General features: G+C 34.6%; 1 protein-coding gene and 2 non-coding genes across 4 annotated transcripts in view; 1 reads left to right on the top strand and 2 right to left on the bottom strand.

Moving 5' to 3' along the window:
• LOC134658781 (hemicentin-2) overlaps positions 1-19,676 on the top strand; it is a 559,330-nt gene that overhangs the window by 57,408 nt on the left and 482,246 nt on the right. For both annotated transcript variants that reach the window (XM_063514419.1, XM_063514420.1), the window contains exon 2: positions 940-1,044. In XM_063514419.1, coding sequence (XP_063370489.1) covers positions 987-1,044 — 58 coding nt within the window. In that variant the 5' untranslated portion in view covers positions 940-986. The remainder of the gene's footprint in view (positions 1-939; positions 1,045-19,676) is intronic.
• Positions 3,066-3,138, bottom strand: Trnad-auc (transfer RNA aspartic acid (anticodon AUC)). The gene has a single exon. It is a non-coding gene; the product is annotated as a tRNA-Asp (tRNA).
• Positions 12,334-12,406, bottom strand: Trnad-auc (transfer RNA aspartic acid (anticodon AUC)). Its single transcript has one exon. It is a non-coding gene; the product is annotated as a tRNA-Asp (tRNA).

Genomic DNA, 19,676 nt, shown 5'->3' with positions numbered 1-19,676 from the left:
GACCGAAGGGAGTGTTTTAAATCGACACGAGTTGCGAATTACCTATTCGCACATGTATCGAACAACGTTTTACGGTACATATGGCACTTTAAAGTTTCGACATACGCACGAAAAGTGCTATTTTACGCACTAGTGCGGAAAAGTAGACCCATATGTACTGTAAAATACAATACTCTTTATTACACACCTTACACAGTTAACAATACCTTTACAGAAACATAAACAAAGACAATTTGATAGAGGGAACAACAGGCGGTTAATAGCCATAGTTAGACCTGTCACAATGTTGTTTCATTTGTTTAAAACTACTGTGCGATGTGTTTAAAATAAACTGAAATAAATGTCATATGTACCTACACTAAAGAAAAAGTGATCAAGTCCACCGGAGGCCGGAATCGAAACGGCGTATCAGCCTAAGTGGCTAACGTCCTAGTCCTATAGTTGTATAATATTTATTTATTAATAAATATAATAGGAGAGTCGCAAATACTCATCTTTACTGCAAGATTATGAGTTTGCGGCGCTTGCAGTAGAAACAATGGGTCCTTGGTCGGCGGACATGACAACTTTCATGGGGGACCTGTCGACACGGCTGGTCGACGCCTCGGGAGACCATAGGGCTGGCGCTTACCTCTCCCAGCGCATATCGCTGGCAATACAGAGAGGTAACGCAGCCAGCGTTATGGGCTCCATGCCGCAGGCGGACGTCTTAGAAGGGGTGTTCTTTTTATAACTTATTTTTATATTCATCTATTTTATTAGTATATTTTAGTTTTTGTAGGAGAGTAAGATAAATAATTATATATTGATAATATTTACATTCCAATTTACTTTAACTATGTATACGATAATTTTCAAACAATTTGTGCGTCATCTATTCTACATTTATAATGAAACTAGTGACGTTACCACATACTTAAACTAGTATTTCTTTTCCAGGTGACGATGTGCTAGTGCAGTGCTATGTGCGCGTGAAGTTAAACAAGATGGCCGCCGTGTTGCTCGTGTTCTTGCTGGGCTGCGTCGGCGCTTTGGCTGAAAAAGGTAAGTCTTAGCTTTTTGAGCAAATATTTTAAAAGTCATATTTTTAGACAGAAAACATTCATGTCGCAGCAAGTAACAAGAATAAGAATTATCAACAAAATTTGGCACCAATTTAAATCTACAATCATTTGTCGGTGAAGTCGACAACCACAATATAACTAACATCATAATATTGAGCTCCGATTTTCACATTTATGTCTTAGGTGGAATTAAATTTTCATTGTCATTACGAAGTTTATTGAAACACTCCTTCTTACATTAAATCCATATTGAAATCGTAAACTAAATTGAAATTGTCACCAATTCACAATAACATATTTGAAAGGGGTAAGTTATAGAAGCCACGTTAATCCATCAAATCTAAATGTAGCAATCATCTTTCATTCCTATACACAACCCCCTTATTATGCGAGCTACGTTTCGGAATCACACATTACATCATTATGTAACATGTGAACGGCTGTACAAATTTCAATCTTACCCCATTGATATAAGCTCTACTGGGTAAAGCTTATTATAAGCTTTGGATTGAGCACAAATTCAATTTTACGCAGATCCGGTTTTCTCAATTTTCTAAACACTTGGGTCACAGTGGAGTATGCTGAAGCAGGTCAGCTGTCATCTCTTGTTAGCCTTTTCGTCTAGTCTTAAAGATTTATTGTGAAATATTATGTCGAAACATGTTCAGATCTGACAAGAAAGGAGAAGTTTGTGATGGATGCAACTTAGAAAAAGCAATGACGTATTACATCTCTTGTCACCATTATTATCATTCCATCCATAACATTTTACCCTTCAAACCACAATTTAGCTACTTCGTCAATTCTTCTGTAAGCTTCACTTACTTTCAGTTTCATATACTATGTTAGATATATCGCTGTTCTAATAAGTATATATTCCGGACACGCTAATAATAGGTTGTTTATTAAGGTAGCTATCTTCGTTTACATTTTACTAAATGTGTATTCCCTTATTATAATGGTCACACGAGACTGATGGTGTATTCCCATTTGTCCCCACCTTACGTGATCACCGCCTTATACCTTTGAGCCGTGGACAAATAGGAATGATGTATATGAAAACAACTATTTGTACTTGACAAATGGGAATACACCAAACTGACAAAGAGACGATATAGAAGGTATCCGTACTCCGATTTCACTGTATTATTGTCATTATGAAGTTTATTGAAACACCCCTTACATTAAGTTTTAGGTCCGTTTTGCTCTATTCCGTACTAACGGAATAAAGCAAAATGTAAAACAAAGCACATCGTGATTAAAGGTTAAGAATATTCTTTAACAAAAATAACTTTCTTAAAAAATATCTCCCCAGCCATTAGGTACAATTAAGAAAAAGATAAAACAATTTTGTTTCATCCCAGAGTACCCACATAATGACCCCCAAGTTCGCATGAATAATTATTCAAAAACTGTCGTAATATTTATAATAACAGTCATTTTGCTTCAACAATTTTTAATTGTTGTTCATTGACTTGAAAAAATAACGACGTCTAGACAAATAAAAACAAAAGGTGAAGTTCCATAATTATAAACTTCCTTTTAATGCATCATTTGAAACAACGACTTGTTGTAAACAACACTCGTAAAGGTAATTCCATTCCACCCAAAACATTCAACTTTTAACAGTATTAAACCTTAGCCTTTATATTCAAATTAAAACTAAAACTAATACACCAAGCTCACATGTTAAAGTTATCCAATCAAGTCATTCAGGGCTCGAAATTAATTTAGAACGCTTGTTGATTCTCCAACTACAATCGATAAGTTGGAGGACTTGCAAGTTGACTTGCAGGTGCAATTTAGGATAGTGCTGGCGCGAGTACTTGCTGGAACCAACTGGACGGAATCAGCCAAGTTTTGGAAGTTTGAGGACATTAAATGGGTTCACGTGGGAAGATATTTGATGGAGATGTTTAAAACAAATGAACTAATAGGTTATCAAATGAACTGATTTTGAGATAATGTAATGGTCAATAAAGTTAAAAGTGGAAAAATTACTGTCTTGGGTGAGACTTGAACTCACGGCCTCTGGATCGATACTCCAGCGCTCTGCCACCTGAGCCACCAAGACCTAATCCATAGCCAGCAAATGTTTCCACCATATCGATCCAGAGGCCGTGAGTTCAAGTCTCACCCAAGACAGAAATTTTTCCACTTTTAAATTTATTCTAAGCTTAATAGCATCGATCGCAGACGATTCTGTTTCTTAAAAAATAAAAATAAAAATAATGGTCAATGGTGATGAAGCGGTGGTGGCCGAGTGGATATGACGCCCGACTTTCAATCTGGAGGTCGCGGGTTCAAATCCTGGCTCATACCAATGAGTTATTCGGAACTTATGTACGAAATATCATTTGATATTTACCACTAGCTTTTCGGTGAAGGAAAACATCGTGAGGAAACCTGCATACATCTGCGAAGAAATCCAAAGGTGTATGTGAAGTCCCCAATCCGCATTGGGCTAGCGTGGGGACTATAGCCCGAGCCCTCTCGCGCATGAGAGGAGGCCTGTGCCCAGCAGTGGGACGTTTATAGGCTCACATTATTACATTATTATTTATTACGTTAGTTTGATTTGGTAGTTGTAGTTGTATTTAATAATTGTTGATGTATTATTATTATTTTGCTTGTATGTGAATTCAATGTTGACGTGTAAAAGTGCCCTTGTGGCCTATTTGCTGAATAAATGTTGAAGTTGAAGTTGAAGTATTATAATGGTCAATATTTTATCAGATAGGTACACCTCCAGGGGCCCGTTTATCAAAAGCTTGTAACTTGTAATACAAACGGATGTCACTTTTTGACAGCATTTGTTAGAAAGGGACTTCCACTTGAATTACTAGTTACAAGCTTCTGATAAACGGGCCACAGTTATATCAAATAACACACAGAAAAGAAGAGATAAATGCTTGAAGAGGTATAATTTTGAACACAAAATGGCTACGAATGAATCACAAGATTACCGATAGGTTTAAAAACCGTCCCTGTCATCTTTATGCACTTTTATCAAGCACTTCTATAGGTAATTAGTTTGATACAATGATATGATATGATATGATATGATATGATATGATATGATATGATATGATATTTATTGGTAAATATTTTACATTTACAAGTCATTTTATTTACAATTATTAATAACATTTAATTTATATTCCTAATATAATTTAGTAAATATGCGACTGAGCCAATGACCCACAGCCATCTGAGTCTAGCGTAATCCTATCCTGATATAACAAGTCCTTAAAAACAGACCTACTGTTATTCTATCCGTTGTCGAACAGCACGCGCGAACTACCCACAACTCGCGGCATTTGCCTAAAGTTTTAATAACACTATGATATAGTGCGCTTATTATACTAACTCTGCATGTTTGCCAAAGTGAAACGAGTAGTTTCCGTAGCAGTATTCTAGTCTACCTATAAGACATACAGGCCTATTGGAATCGGCCTGATATTTCTAACTGAATTGAGACACGACAAAATGTGACCTTGAGAGTGCCAGCTATGCTACATAACGATGGTTCTTGGTCGCTGTCTTATTACGTTAGTCTATTTGGCAATGTGTATGGTACATGATCTGTTATTGCCAGACACGACGGTAAAGGACCAGACGGAGTGTATCCGATACCGCAGCAAGGGGTAGTGGTACGCTTATTCCGTGTATGTATCGGATGTTTAGAATGTACTATAAATAATCTGCCGTGAGACTCTGAAATATTATAACATATTCCTAACAGGACTCACGTAATCAAATCGACCGAAATTACATGAGTGACTTAGCATAAATATGTTTCAATAGGTATACTACGGTTTCTATTAACAACTGTGAACGCGGTGCCAAGTTTGACACATTATAATGATTGGTGGTTGGAGCTTAGTTGTTTATGGATCCTGTTACCTATAAGTAGAAGAACCATTAACTAAGACAATTACCCACAAAATACAACCTAGGGCTTAGGGTCTTTAGGTTAGCCACATAGATGCTTACGGATTTGTTTCTAACTATAATCAATTTATTGAGTGTACGAGATTTAAGGTCGGTTGCACCGAACCGTCTGTCACCGTTAAAGCGTTCGCTAAATTTGATTGTATGGGAAGTTTCATAGATCTCTGTAGCGTGACTTTAATCAGTCTGTTAATTATGGTTCAATCAGTCTATTCCAGGGACCTGTAAATTCGATTTAAAGTCAAACCATGCTAAATCTGCGTGGGATTTGCAATGACAGAGTGTGGTAATGTCAAATTCCTATGAAAATATGACGTTTATAATGTCACCCCTTCCCTGTTCTATTCTAATCGGTGCAAAGTTGGCTTAGCCGGACTCTAGGCGCTTGACACAACAATTTTATTATAAAAGATTTATTTTTCCATCCAATATTGGTTTAGGTCTGAACAGCCAATATTATACAATTAGTTGATCTGTTTGCGTTTTATAAAAATAATGGCGGCTTTGTTTACAGCATCAACAATTTTGTTTACGAACTAAATAAAGTGTCTAGAACATTTTATTTTTATTTTTATCTATAAGTTGTTTATTTTAACTGCGTACGTACCATAAATAAAAGCAAACTAAGAAGAGTAGCAGTGCGACATATTGTTTGCAATGTGACAGCTAAAGTAAATGGTAAAAAACATAGTTATCATGTAATGTATGGGGTCGCACAACACCACAATACAATACAAATGTCCACCTTCATCAAACATCTCGGTGAAGCCATCGCTGACGGTTGGGACAGATCCCTTAGTGTAGTAATGGGCTGGCTAAGATCCAAAATTATGATTTCGATAATCCGCATGCGTATCCGTGGGACACGGCACAAATTCAAACCCATCCAACATTTCTTCGGTCTCAATGACATACAGCCATACCTAACCCGTCTACCTCCACCCTGCACTAGCGCCATGTTTTTGTTGTTGCTCATTCTGTTTTTTTTTTTAATTTTACATTTTTGATACAATACAAATACTATATTTTATATTACTTTTTGACAAATACCCTTTACAGCACTTACTTTAATGGCTGCAAGTTTTGCGGCTAAAATATTTTGTACCAAACATAAAATACTACCGAAAGACTTATAATACGGAACCTGCCTTTGAAAACAAACATAGACGGAAAAACGGAAGTAATCATTTAAAGTGTATGTATATCTATGTAAACGCCAGTCTTCTGTAAACACCCGTGACACAATAATCCTTACTGTAATACATTAGGGCAATTATTGATAAAATCAGGGGTCGTTCGACAGTGACTGATAGTATACAGGACTGAAAACGATCTCTACAAGCCTCTTGGAATGATTGTTTAAATGTTTGGAAGTGTTTTATACATAGTAACGTCTTTCTAGCCGAGTTGGTAGTATTTAACCGTGCCTACGACGTAGGAAGTCCCGGGTTCGAATCCTTGTAAGGGAATTTGTTGGTGATTTTATCATGGATATTTTGTACCTGAGACATAGATTGATATGTATAAGATTATCACCAAATATTTATGTAAATATTTATTTATTTAAATCCTGGATCGTATTTATACTCAGAGATCATTTTATTTCAAAATTAACTCATTTTAACCATCGCAATAATTTATAGGTAAAAGTTACGGCGCGTATTTACTAAAACATGCTCAAAAATGTATAATTTATATATTAATATTTATGTAAAACTACACAAATTATTGACTTTTGAATCGTAAAATAAAACTTCAAGAATTAATTTGTAATAACAGATCAAAAATGATTTCCAATTATCGCTTTGTATGAAAATCCTGATTAAAACTCAGCATTCGAACGCGTAACCCACAAATTAAAAAAAGTCCGTCCTCAGCCTCGTATAATGCGGCAAGAGGGCAAAAGCGCACAACTCAGAGAATAGAGAATTTAATTACAGAACCGTCACATTGTTACTTACTCTTTTTGTTCCGGATTGAGCATGCGTTCTGATTTAAAGTGTCATTTCGCTGGGTCGACATATTCATTTGAAACGGATGGTAGTTACATTGTCTTTTTTTTAAGCTTTAATTTAACTGCAGTGATGTTTGTTACGGCCCAATTCGAACAATGTTTATATGGTGTCACTGCGATACGATACCTATCTGTCAAACAAAAACATCGGTATCGCTGTCACATCTTACAAGCATTGTTCAAATCGGGACGTCTGTATGATGTTCATGTTCAGGGCGCCACGCGTCTAACAGGCCAATTCGAACTTATTCTGATATTATCAGAATGATATTTGATTTATATAATTTCTTTATCGTGCGTCTCGCCCGCGCCATTATAGTATTTTATGCAACCGTTGTTTAAGAGAGATCAATAAATGCGAGTGGCGTAAGTAACAATTTTCGGCTTAAGGCGCCACGAGTATTTTTTGACTCAGTTAAATAACGTTGCACACAATCCTTATTCTACGAGAAAGCACTTTGAAATAATATTGTAAATTAAACAAATATTTTTCCTCGGAGTAATAATCCAATATGGAGTGGTGACACGCACTAATTTCTATGTGAAAAATTCTGCCGTTTTCGGCGCGGGGGGCGAGGAACGCACACAAATAATGTAAACACTAATGCATTTTTTGCATGCGTCGCTACACACGCACACGACAAAATTATCAAACACTAGCATAAACTATATTCACACAAATACAAGAACAAACACAGACAACCCTGTCCGTGAACGACATGATGTCAGTTTTAAGTAAACCTAGAAGTGCGAGGGACTTGTCGATATTTTATTGACTGAATTATAACTGTCTGCTTTAGTCAATTATAACCATCAAAAACATTACCTACATGTAAAAAGGTGCAAGTATCGCAACGCTTCTACTACAAAAAAGTTTTGAGATGTAATGCTAATGTGAAACCAAGTCGGTTATTTTAATCAGTGCCGGGGGGTGTTAAAACCGTATCAATAAGATATCTTTAATTTGTAATACGTATAATGACTTGGCCATCGCACGGCTGCATAATGACATAAGGATCATCGTCACCTATTAAAAATAATTCTAATTGAACATAACGCTAGCACTAATTGCAGTTTGAGCATTACACGTATTTACGAGTACGGTACGAGTAAAGCATTATGTGCGATTGCCAAGTCAGTATATGTATTACAAATTAAATATATCTTATTGATACGGTTTTAACATCCCCTGGCACTGATTAAAATAACCGACTTGGTTTCACATTAGCATTACATGTCAAAACTTTTTTGTAGTAGAAGCGTTGCGAGACTTGCACCTTTTTACATGTAATGTTTTTGATGGGATCTCATCTCTTTTTGTAGACAGTCCTTCTTTTCGGGTACTCATACCCATACTATGTATACACATATCATAACTAAACACATCTTTATTCGTATTCACATCGTACATACATCGTAGTGTACCTTTACTTTACCTACTATTTGTAGGAACTGCAACAGTAACTCTGTAATAGCATATATTTATATGGAATTACAAACTTACTTATGCAGTTCTTAGATCTTTAAAACGTGACTAATCTTGCAATATTTTTAGGTTTTGGATGGCTTGATAAGCTGAAAACTACTTATGTTTAAAATTTATTGCATCTTTTGGAAATCTAAAAAATAAATCAAAATAACAATATATTTATAATGTTCATATAGATTTTATCGATATTGGTTTTTATGGTGTCTCATCACTAACTATGGTAGAGTGATACCAGAGTAATAAATTAAAAGTGCCTATTTATGGAAAAAAGTCGGCAGTAAATACCTTAAAATAAATAAAATACAATACAAATATTGGACATGTCAAATAAAAAATATACGATAGAAACTAAGAGAAAAATTAATTTTCAAACAGTAGTAGGGTAGGTGCGTTAGTTTTCGTCCAGCTCTAGTTTTCGTCCACTTGACGAAATTGAATATAAATCTACATTGCTGCACAAATTTGGACTTAATACAATCCTTAATGTCGAGACAATATATCTATCTACATAAAAAATGTATTTGGCAAGTAGTAAATTAAATATCAAATATGTTATTTGCTAATCTGTCATGTGGACGAAAACTAGAGCATGGACGGAAACTAGCACAATGAGCCTATATCGGTAATATCACGTTATTTATGATTTATACTATTTATTTGATTGAATGGATTATGTTGATATAAAAATAAGGTGTTATAGAAAAATAATGTGTTATATAAATTATATAATAATAAGCAACACAAATTAGAAGTTAGGTATACCTAATGAATATTTAGAAAGTCCTCTTTAAATATTACCCTAAATTAGATCTAGTACCATGAAGTGGTATCACTTTCAGATTGACAATGTTTTTTAGTTTTTTGCTAAATTAGTGCACTATTTGATAATATTTACATGTAATAGTACTTACATATGAAAAGAAACGTGTCCTTTAAGTACGCTAGATGTTTCCGATCGGTTTTTACAGGAGCAAATGCTACAATTCGGCATTTTCTGCTCCTAACATTCCGCTTAAACTGACGTTTGCTGAATGGCGTATGACGTATGGCAACTAGTTTTATATAACCTCCTTGACCGGCGGCCGCAGACTTTTGGCAGAGGGGAACGCCTGTTAATGGCGGTTCCTGTTGGTTTATTATTCCGAGTATTTTTCATTCAAGAACTAGCAAAGAATGGAGGGTGGGCGGAAAAATACTGATGAAAAATAAAAAAATGTGTCTATGGTTCACTTATTTGTCAGAGGTGACATTTAAAATAAAGTTGGCAACAATGTACTCTTATTTCATACAATATTTTTTAAGTGGTCATTACACGAAGTATCGAAAAGTGCCAAAAAGATACTGCGTGTATGCACAAATGCGTTTTTGGGGAATAGAATTGTCTTGGCAACTTTAAGGTAGGGTTTTAAAGATATGTGCACCAGGTGCGGCTGGCCTTAAGGAGCGCTTGTGCGGTGCACTCCCATAAATAATCAAAATGTAATTATACCACCTATTTAATATATTACTATTTAAGATCTATCGTAAAAAAACTCAATACTTACCAATTAAATAATAACCTTTATTCATTATAAGTTTATAGACAGCTCACCACTACCTACTCGGCGTAATTTCATAGAAGTCAAAGGTAACGCGCGAAGCGGAGCGCTTTGGATTGCGCTCCTATGGAAAAAGATTTAGTACATTCGATCAATAGGAAATTCAATAAGAGCGAAAGAGAAGTTTCGACACAGGTCCGCAGGTGAAACAGAACGTTTTCTATGAGGGAACAGGCAAAATCGGTGCGGCGCTCCGAGCCCGGTTGACCTTGCGCGCGCATCCCGCGCGCCATGTTCATGTTGTTGTTGTCACTTGTTTCTAAACAGACCTCAGTCAATTTTAAAGGCGGGAATGCAATTTTGGCTTTTTTTTTCATTATAAATAATGAAACAAGAGTTTAAACAGCGAAAGCACATAATTTGTTTGTTGTGAGGTGTTTAAAAATTAATGAATTTAACGTAAGAATGTGAAAAAGTTTACAAAATCGACTCGAGTTCAATTATGGACGACCTTGAACTTTCGTAACAATGTTAGTAAAAAAAAAACTTATATATTTACTATTCAGATCAATATGCAAAAACACCGTGGTTGTGTTGTGTGAATGTGATAAAAGTAACTAGCTTATTTTATTTTTCGTGTTACTTAAAGTATATGTTTTGTGTTTGGCTCGGGCGCGGGCGACGTGCGGTGAGTTTGTTTGGAGCGAAATAAGTAAGTAGGTGTGTTAACAATTTAGTACATCTTTCCATAAAATTTAAATAAAAACATTACATCCATTTGTAAAATTAACTGCAGTTGGCGTCTATCGGTCGTCAAGATATTCGTAATACCGAAAATCTATGAGAGAGTTCAATGACCGGGTGGACGGAAACCGACATCTAGGTACTTTGCGACGGTTAATTGAATGTGTAGGTTTAGTTTTTGTTTTTTATTGTGAGTGAACACCCATAATACATAGCTACCAGCCGCCGCTGATGTGCACGACCCTTTATATGACAAATAAAAGTACGGGAGTAGAAAAATACATGTACGGGCAGGTACGAGCGAAATGAACTTTAACTGAATGACGTCAGATGTCAGTCTGATATCAGTGTACGTACTCGTACATACCTTCGAATTGGCCTTTAGGCCACATAACTAAACCTTTACCATTTCCAACGCACGCAATGCAGTGACGTCATCACTTTCTGCTCGCTATTTTAATTACCTTAGTGACGTAAGCAGTTTTCCTGTTACGTATAATACAATAAACGTTTACGTGTTAGCTATTAATGGAATTTGTACCTAATGTCGTTATGACAGAGATCAATATAAGATTGGATGGACTATCAGGCCAATTCGAACGTACACGACATCAGAATTATATTCGAATCATGTTATTTCGTTATCGTGCGTCAAATAAAAAAAAAAACAAATCGTTGACATCAATAAATCCGTTAATGAATACATTGACATGAAACGCGATTAAAATGTAAGTATTTTTCTATTATAATTTAATCTGACATTGTTATTTTTTAGTTTTTATTGTTTTTTATCTTTTATTGTTTTTAGCTGTTAATTGGGAATTTTAATTTGACTTTGCAATATTATAATTTATTCTGACATTATATTAACTAGGGTGCCCTAGCATTATATACATTTTGACCGCTTTATACTCTGCAAGAGATAATTTTTTGACATAGTTTATATTTTGACATACATAGGTAATTTTTTGACATTGTATTTAGTATGTTTATTATGCTCTGACATTTCATTTTACTGTATTTAACTTTTACTTTTAATTTTTATTATGATTATTTGATTGTTTTATATTTTTTACTTAATTCTTAATTATTTTAATGTATTATTGTTTACAATCTGACGATCTTTTTGTGAATTCATGTTATTTGGAAGCATTGTGACATTGTTAAATACCATGTAATTTTCAATGTACGGATAAGTACGAGCGAATTGCACGACAACTAATACAAATACAAATATTTATTTTTCCAAATTGACACGACAAGAGACATTAGTCATTAAATTTATGTACAAACAATAGCCCTCACACTAGAACTAAATAACATGATTAAAATAATCATTCTGATCTGAGTACGTTCGAATTGACCTGTACGAGTATAAGGATTATTGTCAATGTCAATTGTATTATGTTTGCCACGTAAGTTTTTCTGAATGCATGTATCGTGTTTATTTGTTTTGCGCAAATAATGCACTTATGGTATTGATTGTATGTGACTTTAAACTAAGAATAAATTTAAAAGTGGAAAAATTACTGTCTTGGGTGAGACTTGAACTCACGGCCTCTGGATCGATACTCCAGCGCTCTGCCATCTGAGCCACCAAGACCTCATCCATAGCCAGCAAATCTTTCCACCATATGGGTCAAGGGAGCCGAGCGACATCTACCGTAAAAACATACATTTTTTAAACGGCTACCGGAGTTCCAAGTCATATTGGAAATTCACCAGTTACAATGTGCTACCCATACTAATTTTAATTTTTAACAATCAGAAACGTCCGTGAGTTCAAGTCACACCCAAGGCAGTATTTTTTTATCTTTTAAATTAATTCTAAGTTTAAGTAATAGCCGTTCGCAGACGTTTCTGCTTATTAATAATTAAAATTAGTACATGACTTCGTTATGAAATCGTAACTAAAATACAGTAGTAGAATTTCAGAAATCTTCCGTTTTTCATGCTATTTTTCTATAGATAAAATCCGTCGTAAAAAGGACATCATTATTTTCTCTTCAACTTTTTGCACGTACAATCTTTGAAACAAGTATCATTAAACTTGTGATGTTATTTAATAACTTAGAAAAGAGAAATATGTACCTAGGTTTGAAACTTTTATATTTATCTACAAAAGTAGAGGTACCTTCCTAGGCACATTTCGTCTAGGCGCCCACTTCAAAACCAAGATGTACATAACAGTCGCCTGCAATAATATGTTACTCTTCGAAGACAACCAAAATATGTGACACGCTCTTATGGCTCTATAAATAAGATCTTGTCAGATATTTTTGCGGCCTTCGTAGTGTAACATATTATTGCAGGTGACTGTACCTATTTGTTTTATTGGTACATAGTTAGTGTTAGTTGGCACTATATTTAACAAACTATTCATAATATATAATTATCAACTTATTTAAACTAATAAGTACCACTTAACATTCTATTAACCACCGTGAAAAGCGTAATTTCACGGTCTTAAAGTCAGAATACATTTTAATAAGGATTTAAATAACAATCAACAGTCAACAGTCTTAAAGCATGCAAAATGCGCAAGTCAGAAAAGCAATATGGCGTAGATGATAAATATACGCAAATTGAGGCCAAATCATTTCACATAATTGAATCCCCAGAACCAATCCCTTGGATTACAGAATTACATCACTTCAATAAACTGGAATTGACTTTTAATTCCACCCAAATATAATCGACCGGAAGATCGTATAATATAAATATACGGGAATATAAATTTAATATATATCCGCGGGTCAAATGCAATTTATGAAATGACTACCCAATTTTGCTCCCGAATTTACCTACGAGGGAGTGGTAGCAGAAGCGACGAGTTAAATTACGTTGATTTAATATTTTGATGTTGTGAGTGGTTTTGAGTTTTTAGGGTTTTATGGGTTAGCGTGTGTATTTTAGCCATGATTTATATGCGCGCCTAGACACATTTAAATTTTGTAAATGAATGTTGATCATTTTGTTAGATGATGATATTTATGCTGTCTTCCGAGACGTCACGGTCCCAAAAGGTAGCTGCAAAAAGTTGAATTTAACGACATATTATTACCTACAGTAAATTTAGTAAAATATATTTAATAAAGAATAACACAGCCCATGTTATAATTCAGATGAATAAAATGAAATTAAAATGTGGCACCTGATTCTTTTACTTCATATGAAAACTTTGTAAAAGCAGAACCATGGGAAACATTAAAACAGTAGTAATATTAGTGGAAGTGCCAATAAAAAGCACTGAATATTAAAAGTTAAAAATTAGATTCCAACCATTCTTCACTTGTTCTACTGATATGATTATATCCATAAAAACAAACATAACTTCAAAGACGTAGCCACTAATCCTGCAGTTTGAACGTACACTGATATGAGACTGATATCTAACTGATGTCATTTAGTTATCGTTCATTTCGCTCGTACTTCTCCGTACATGTATTGGCGCGAGCGAGACAGACAATAACAAAATAAAATCATTCAGATATCACTCTGATGTCAGCATACGAGTGTAGGTACGTTCGGATTGGCCTGGAACATAAAACAGCGCTTTAATCGTTTCTGCCGACGCTATTTGTAACCTTATTGCTCATAATCCCGCGGGGCTATATGTTATATATACGCATTAAATGTACGGTTCGCAGTATTACGTAATTTTTACTTGCCTTGTGTAACACTCTCCCACCTCTCTACTCAACTAACCCTACTTTACCTTACCTAGATAGATCTAGACTAGCCTAAAACACTAAAAATTCCAATAAGAAAATCTAAAATTCTAAAACCCTTTTAAAATACCGCAATCCGTAAATACCTTTATTAATAAATATAAAAATAATGTTATTAACCTAAAACAATACTAATTAAATAAGTTAATATCTTGAATTGGATCAGTAAATTGGCCAAATGATCGTTTAGTGTTTATGTAGAACCCTTCGTCGTAACCGCTAATAGTAACCGAAATCCTTTTCGCATATAAGGAAAGAGTTATGAATATTACGCCTATAAATCCTAATAATGTCAAATAATAATTAACCCTTGAACTATGTCAAAGTAACACATGTCCGAGGTGTAAGAAAGATCATTACAAGTTTTAGTAATGTTTGTCTTAGTCAGACTAAGTCTGTAATATGATGTAAACAAAAAGTCAATAGTAAAATGTCATAATTAAGTATGTCCGAGAAATGTCATAGTAAAATTGTCAGTAAAGTATGTCAAAGTAAGTAAAGTCTGTCAAATGTAATAGTCAGTTGGTCAATGTCAGAATGAATTCTAATAAATGTCACAATTACAAACATTTTTGTTTTTGGGGTATAGATGTCGCTCCGCCTCCGCGACACCCGTGATCATCATCCAGTTGCAGGTCAGAATCCCCGCCCCAGTTCGGAAGGAACTATTTTGTTGTCCAGAAGGGACATCTTTTATAATGACTGGCCTACTTCACCATTTGACCAAGTCATTATTTTGTGACATTTTTCGTCAACATTGAGAGGACATCAAAGGGACAATTTAACATAACAAAATACTGGTAGTAGAGCAGCTGTATTTGATCCACTCTAAATCCCCAGAATACTGTAATTTTGTAGTAAACATATTTTAGTATACAATGAAATGATATTATCTAGACCGTTGTTGTAGTCATTCTGAATCACACTTTCGGACCAAAATAAACTACGGTCTTGCATCTGCCTCGACCTAGCCCAGACAAACCACTCATTGATATATTTCAATAATAATATGACCTTGTATTTTTAAGGCCAAGTGTGAAAATTACAGATCTGTAGAAAACAGAATGAAATCGTCATACAGACTGCCAAGGGACAGGCAAAATAAATATTTCTTTCATAAGCAAAGTGACTCTACAATACTACAGTATATTGTGGTTATTAACTTTAGTTTTTCCCACAATATATTTCTACCAGTAGCGTTGCAAAGGACCAAAATATATTTAAAGTCATAAGTAGATATGTCAAGTTTGTCAATAAGTCATAAATAAGTATATGTAATAAAATCCTAATAATCCCTAACCCCACACTACATCCTAGCTATTGCTATTGTGATTATGACCCATAAACCCATAATTATAATCATACTATACAATTATAATAGCCATATCAAATGTATCGATAGGGATCCTAGCTATCTACTGTGAATATCTAATGGCTTTGTTAAATGAAAATTATAAACCTAGATTAATCCTACATTCCCTAAGCCAAACAAATATAAAACCTAGCCCTAACAGCTAAACTAACCAACTATTCTACCGATATATTTGCAAACTAGTATCCCGGGATACACATTTAATTTACTCGCGTAATTACTCGATGTGCAATGAGTAATCTCTAGTCTACAGCTAACTAAGACGAGTGAGGAAGCTCGATTTAGTCTAGATCCTATTCCTCGTGTGCTGGCCAATATATCCACACAGGGGGTTGGGACAGCGGATATATAGCCGGAAAAGGGTAATATAAAAGTGAATATATAAGTATATAGATACGGGATATTTGGACTAGAACCTGGCTTTTTTAAGAAGTCTAGTTGACAACCCAAATCGTCCAGATTCCAGGGGTAAAACCTGTCTTAATAAACGCAGGAACTGCCAGGTCCCACCTGGTATTTATCAAAAATCCGCAATTAGTGAACTAGGGCTGTAGTTGACACCGTTTGGTTACCCGCCCTATTTCTCCAACCACCCAGCACTGTGCTGAATTAGAACTTGTTCTGTCTACCCCATAATTTATATAAGATAGCTATGAAATATATCACAAAACTACTTTAAATTAATATATAAAGTCCTCCAACCAAGATCATTTCGGTGTTAAATATCACTAAAATAATCCAAGTCAAAACACTAAATATATTAAACACAATTAAATCACAAATTTAATAAATTGCACTGAAAACTAAACATGACTTTAAAACCTTTAGTACTATTGATTTGTAACCTAAACTTCACCAATATATTCACATACATTAGCGCTTGTCTGAGCACAAATCAATAAACAAATAAAATAATTTAAATTCACTATGAATGGCACTATGAACAACACAAACTTTATAATCTTATTAAGTCTATTGATCAATAGTTTAGACTTCACTTAGTACAATTTTAAATACTAGCGCTTGTCTAATCTACAAACCAATAAACAATAAAACCCTCAAAATTAACACAAATTAAATGAACTTTTCTAAAACTATCAAATAAAAACCCACAACAAGTTACGTTATATTATGCTCCAACCCAAACTCTACCAGCATCATAAGATTCTAGCAAAGTCCAGGCCAGGACACAACATAGGTAACCTAGATTAACCTAACCACCTACACTATTGAACCAGTTCCAACGGACTGCTGAAGGCCTCGAAAATGCTTGTGCAATTCCTTATAAACATCCCTACCATGCCACGACGCTTCCCCGCTATTCCCAGTTCCTTTGCCCTCATTGGTATACCTCAAACCAATGCTGAACTTCATAATCGCATACAAATTTAACCCTATTTACTAATTAAAATAAGGTCTAACTTGACCTACTTAATGGGTGTGGTTTAAAATATTATTATGACGGCTGTGGGTTGACACCTCAGTTTGTTTTAGAGTTCCGTACTGAGTAAGGCAAAAACGGAAACCCCGTAGGACCACCCGTACGTCCGTCTATCCGTCCGTCACAATCCACCTTCTCCAAAACTACTGGATTATTTAAGTTCAAATTTGGCACACATATGTAAGTTTGTGACTCAAAGTCAAACATGTATTGTAAACAAATGAATCCCAAATATAGATGCCGTTTTTGGGGAGTAAATAAGAAAATTTCAAATTAAATATCTTCAAACTATATCGCATTGCATATCAAACAAAAGAGTTCATTGCAAGAACCTTAAATATATTCCTTTTTTTATAATTTTAGGATAAATAGCTTAGATATTTCACTCACGTTTAATATAAAAAATAGATTGCCAAAAACCGCGCAATGTACGGAACCCCGGAACGCAAGCCCGACCCGCATATGGCCGTTCTATTCTAATCGTCTTTGTTTTTCTATATGAGCCATTTATTGTAGAGCTCCGCCCTTTCTTAATTCTTTATAATATGGTTCAGTTTTGCATAGAATATTTTAACCAAAACAAACATATCTCATTCATTTTTATGATGACGTGCGAAGTGTTAGTCGAAATTTGAACCTAGTACTTGAGCTAAGAGAACCAATCTAATTTTTAGGCAATGTTTTATAATGCAAAAGCTTTATGACATTGAAATAAAGTTCAAATTATTTTATAAACAAGTATCTTAATAAATTGGTTTACTATAAATCACCAGGCCCTTCAAAACTTTATCTAGAATTTCAGTCACTTCGGCTTATTTAAGATATGAGACGAAAAATAGCTGCTCCAATTACCGTGAGAAACAAGAATTAAATTTAGCCGATTTAAAAATAGAATAATACTATGTTTACATATAATGATAACATGATAGATAGATTCTGGCATGTTACACTTGCCAAGTGTGGGGATGAATTTGGATTTGCGTTAATGTTTAAATACTTAATTCTATATTATGATTGTAGATATGGAAGAAGTAAGCATTGCAAGAAAATGTGTACGTAAGTCGGTTTAAACTATTGCGATGAGCGAAAACATTTCTCATTGGGTAAAGAACCTGAAGAACTTTTGATAGCGTGACGAACGGTCGCGTTTGCGTTATCATGATATTGTCTACTTTTGTCTAAAGTGACAAGCGAGACGTTTTGGAAACTAGAAATACCAAACAAAATGACACTTAACACAAACGCGTACGTCATGTCACGCTATCGAATGAAATTGACACCAGCCCGTACCATGAGTGACTGACAGTGTCAAAACTGACATATACGCTATCGAGAACGTAATTTACTTTCTATATCTCGCTTGCACTAATATGCGAATACGAGCGAGATATATAGAAAGTAAATTACGTTCTCGAAAGCGTTTATGTCAGTTTTTACACTGTCAATGACTCATGGTACGGGCTTAGGTGTATTGGAAATTAATTTATAAATTCTAAATGCGTTGCTATGTAATAATGCCATACGACAAAATAAATAAACTTTTGCGATTTCCACCAAATATCTAAATGTAATCGTGATCTATAAGGAAAAGTATTAAATCACCGCAAAGTAATGTTGGCATCAAAGTGAACAAAACCTTGCTAATGCCCTTTCAATGTATTTTACATTTCGTGCGCCTCCAGAATCTTCCTATAAATATATATTTTCTCAATTCATAAGTCAAATAAGACGGAGCCGATCGGCATTTATTATTGAAGTAATATTGAGTGGCATTTGTGTGAGTTGAAAGAACAATAATTCTTGTGAAATACATTTTGAACTAAGTAAAGAGTGGAAAGTGAATGAAAAGAGATTAATATACATGATGAACAGTTAAACTGCGGAGTGAACTATCGCACGCAGTGTTTCCAGACCGGAACGCATGCGACCTTCAAACCTTCAAGAAAAGATCGTTCATTCATTTTAAAGGCTGACAATGCACTTGCAACCTCTGACCGTCTAGCACGAGTTGCTCAATTTGGATTCGCAAGGTATGTTTGTAGTAAATTTACAAATAGGATGTCGATACTATATTTAGGGTTCCGGCTCGCACTTCACTTGTTTTTATACAGTATGTAACTCAAATCATTAAGATAATCCTCAAGACATACTCGTAATATATGTACCGTTACAGATTCATAAACGAATCACGCTACCCAATTTATCTTTACTATGGCACATATAAAGGACACAAATTGTATCAGACTGAATAAAACACAATAATACAAACAGGGAAATAGGATTTTCGTGGACAAATCAATATACTAGTAAATACATTAGTTTAGAGGCA

Source organism: Cydia amplana, chromosome 23 (assembly GCF_948474715.1).
Source record: "Cydia amplana chromosome 23, ilCydAmpl1.1, whole genome shotgun sequence".
Classification (NCBI taxonomy): domain Eukaryota; kingdom Metazoa; phylum Arthropoda; class Insecta; order Lepidoptera; family Tortricidae; genus Cydia; species Cydia amplana.
Note: the sequence above shows the minus strand (reverse complement) of the source record. Positions and strands in the feature narration are given on the sequence as shown.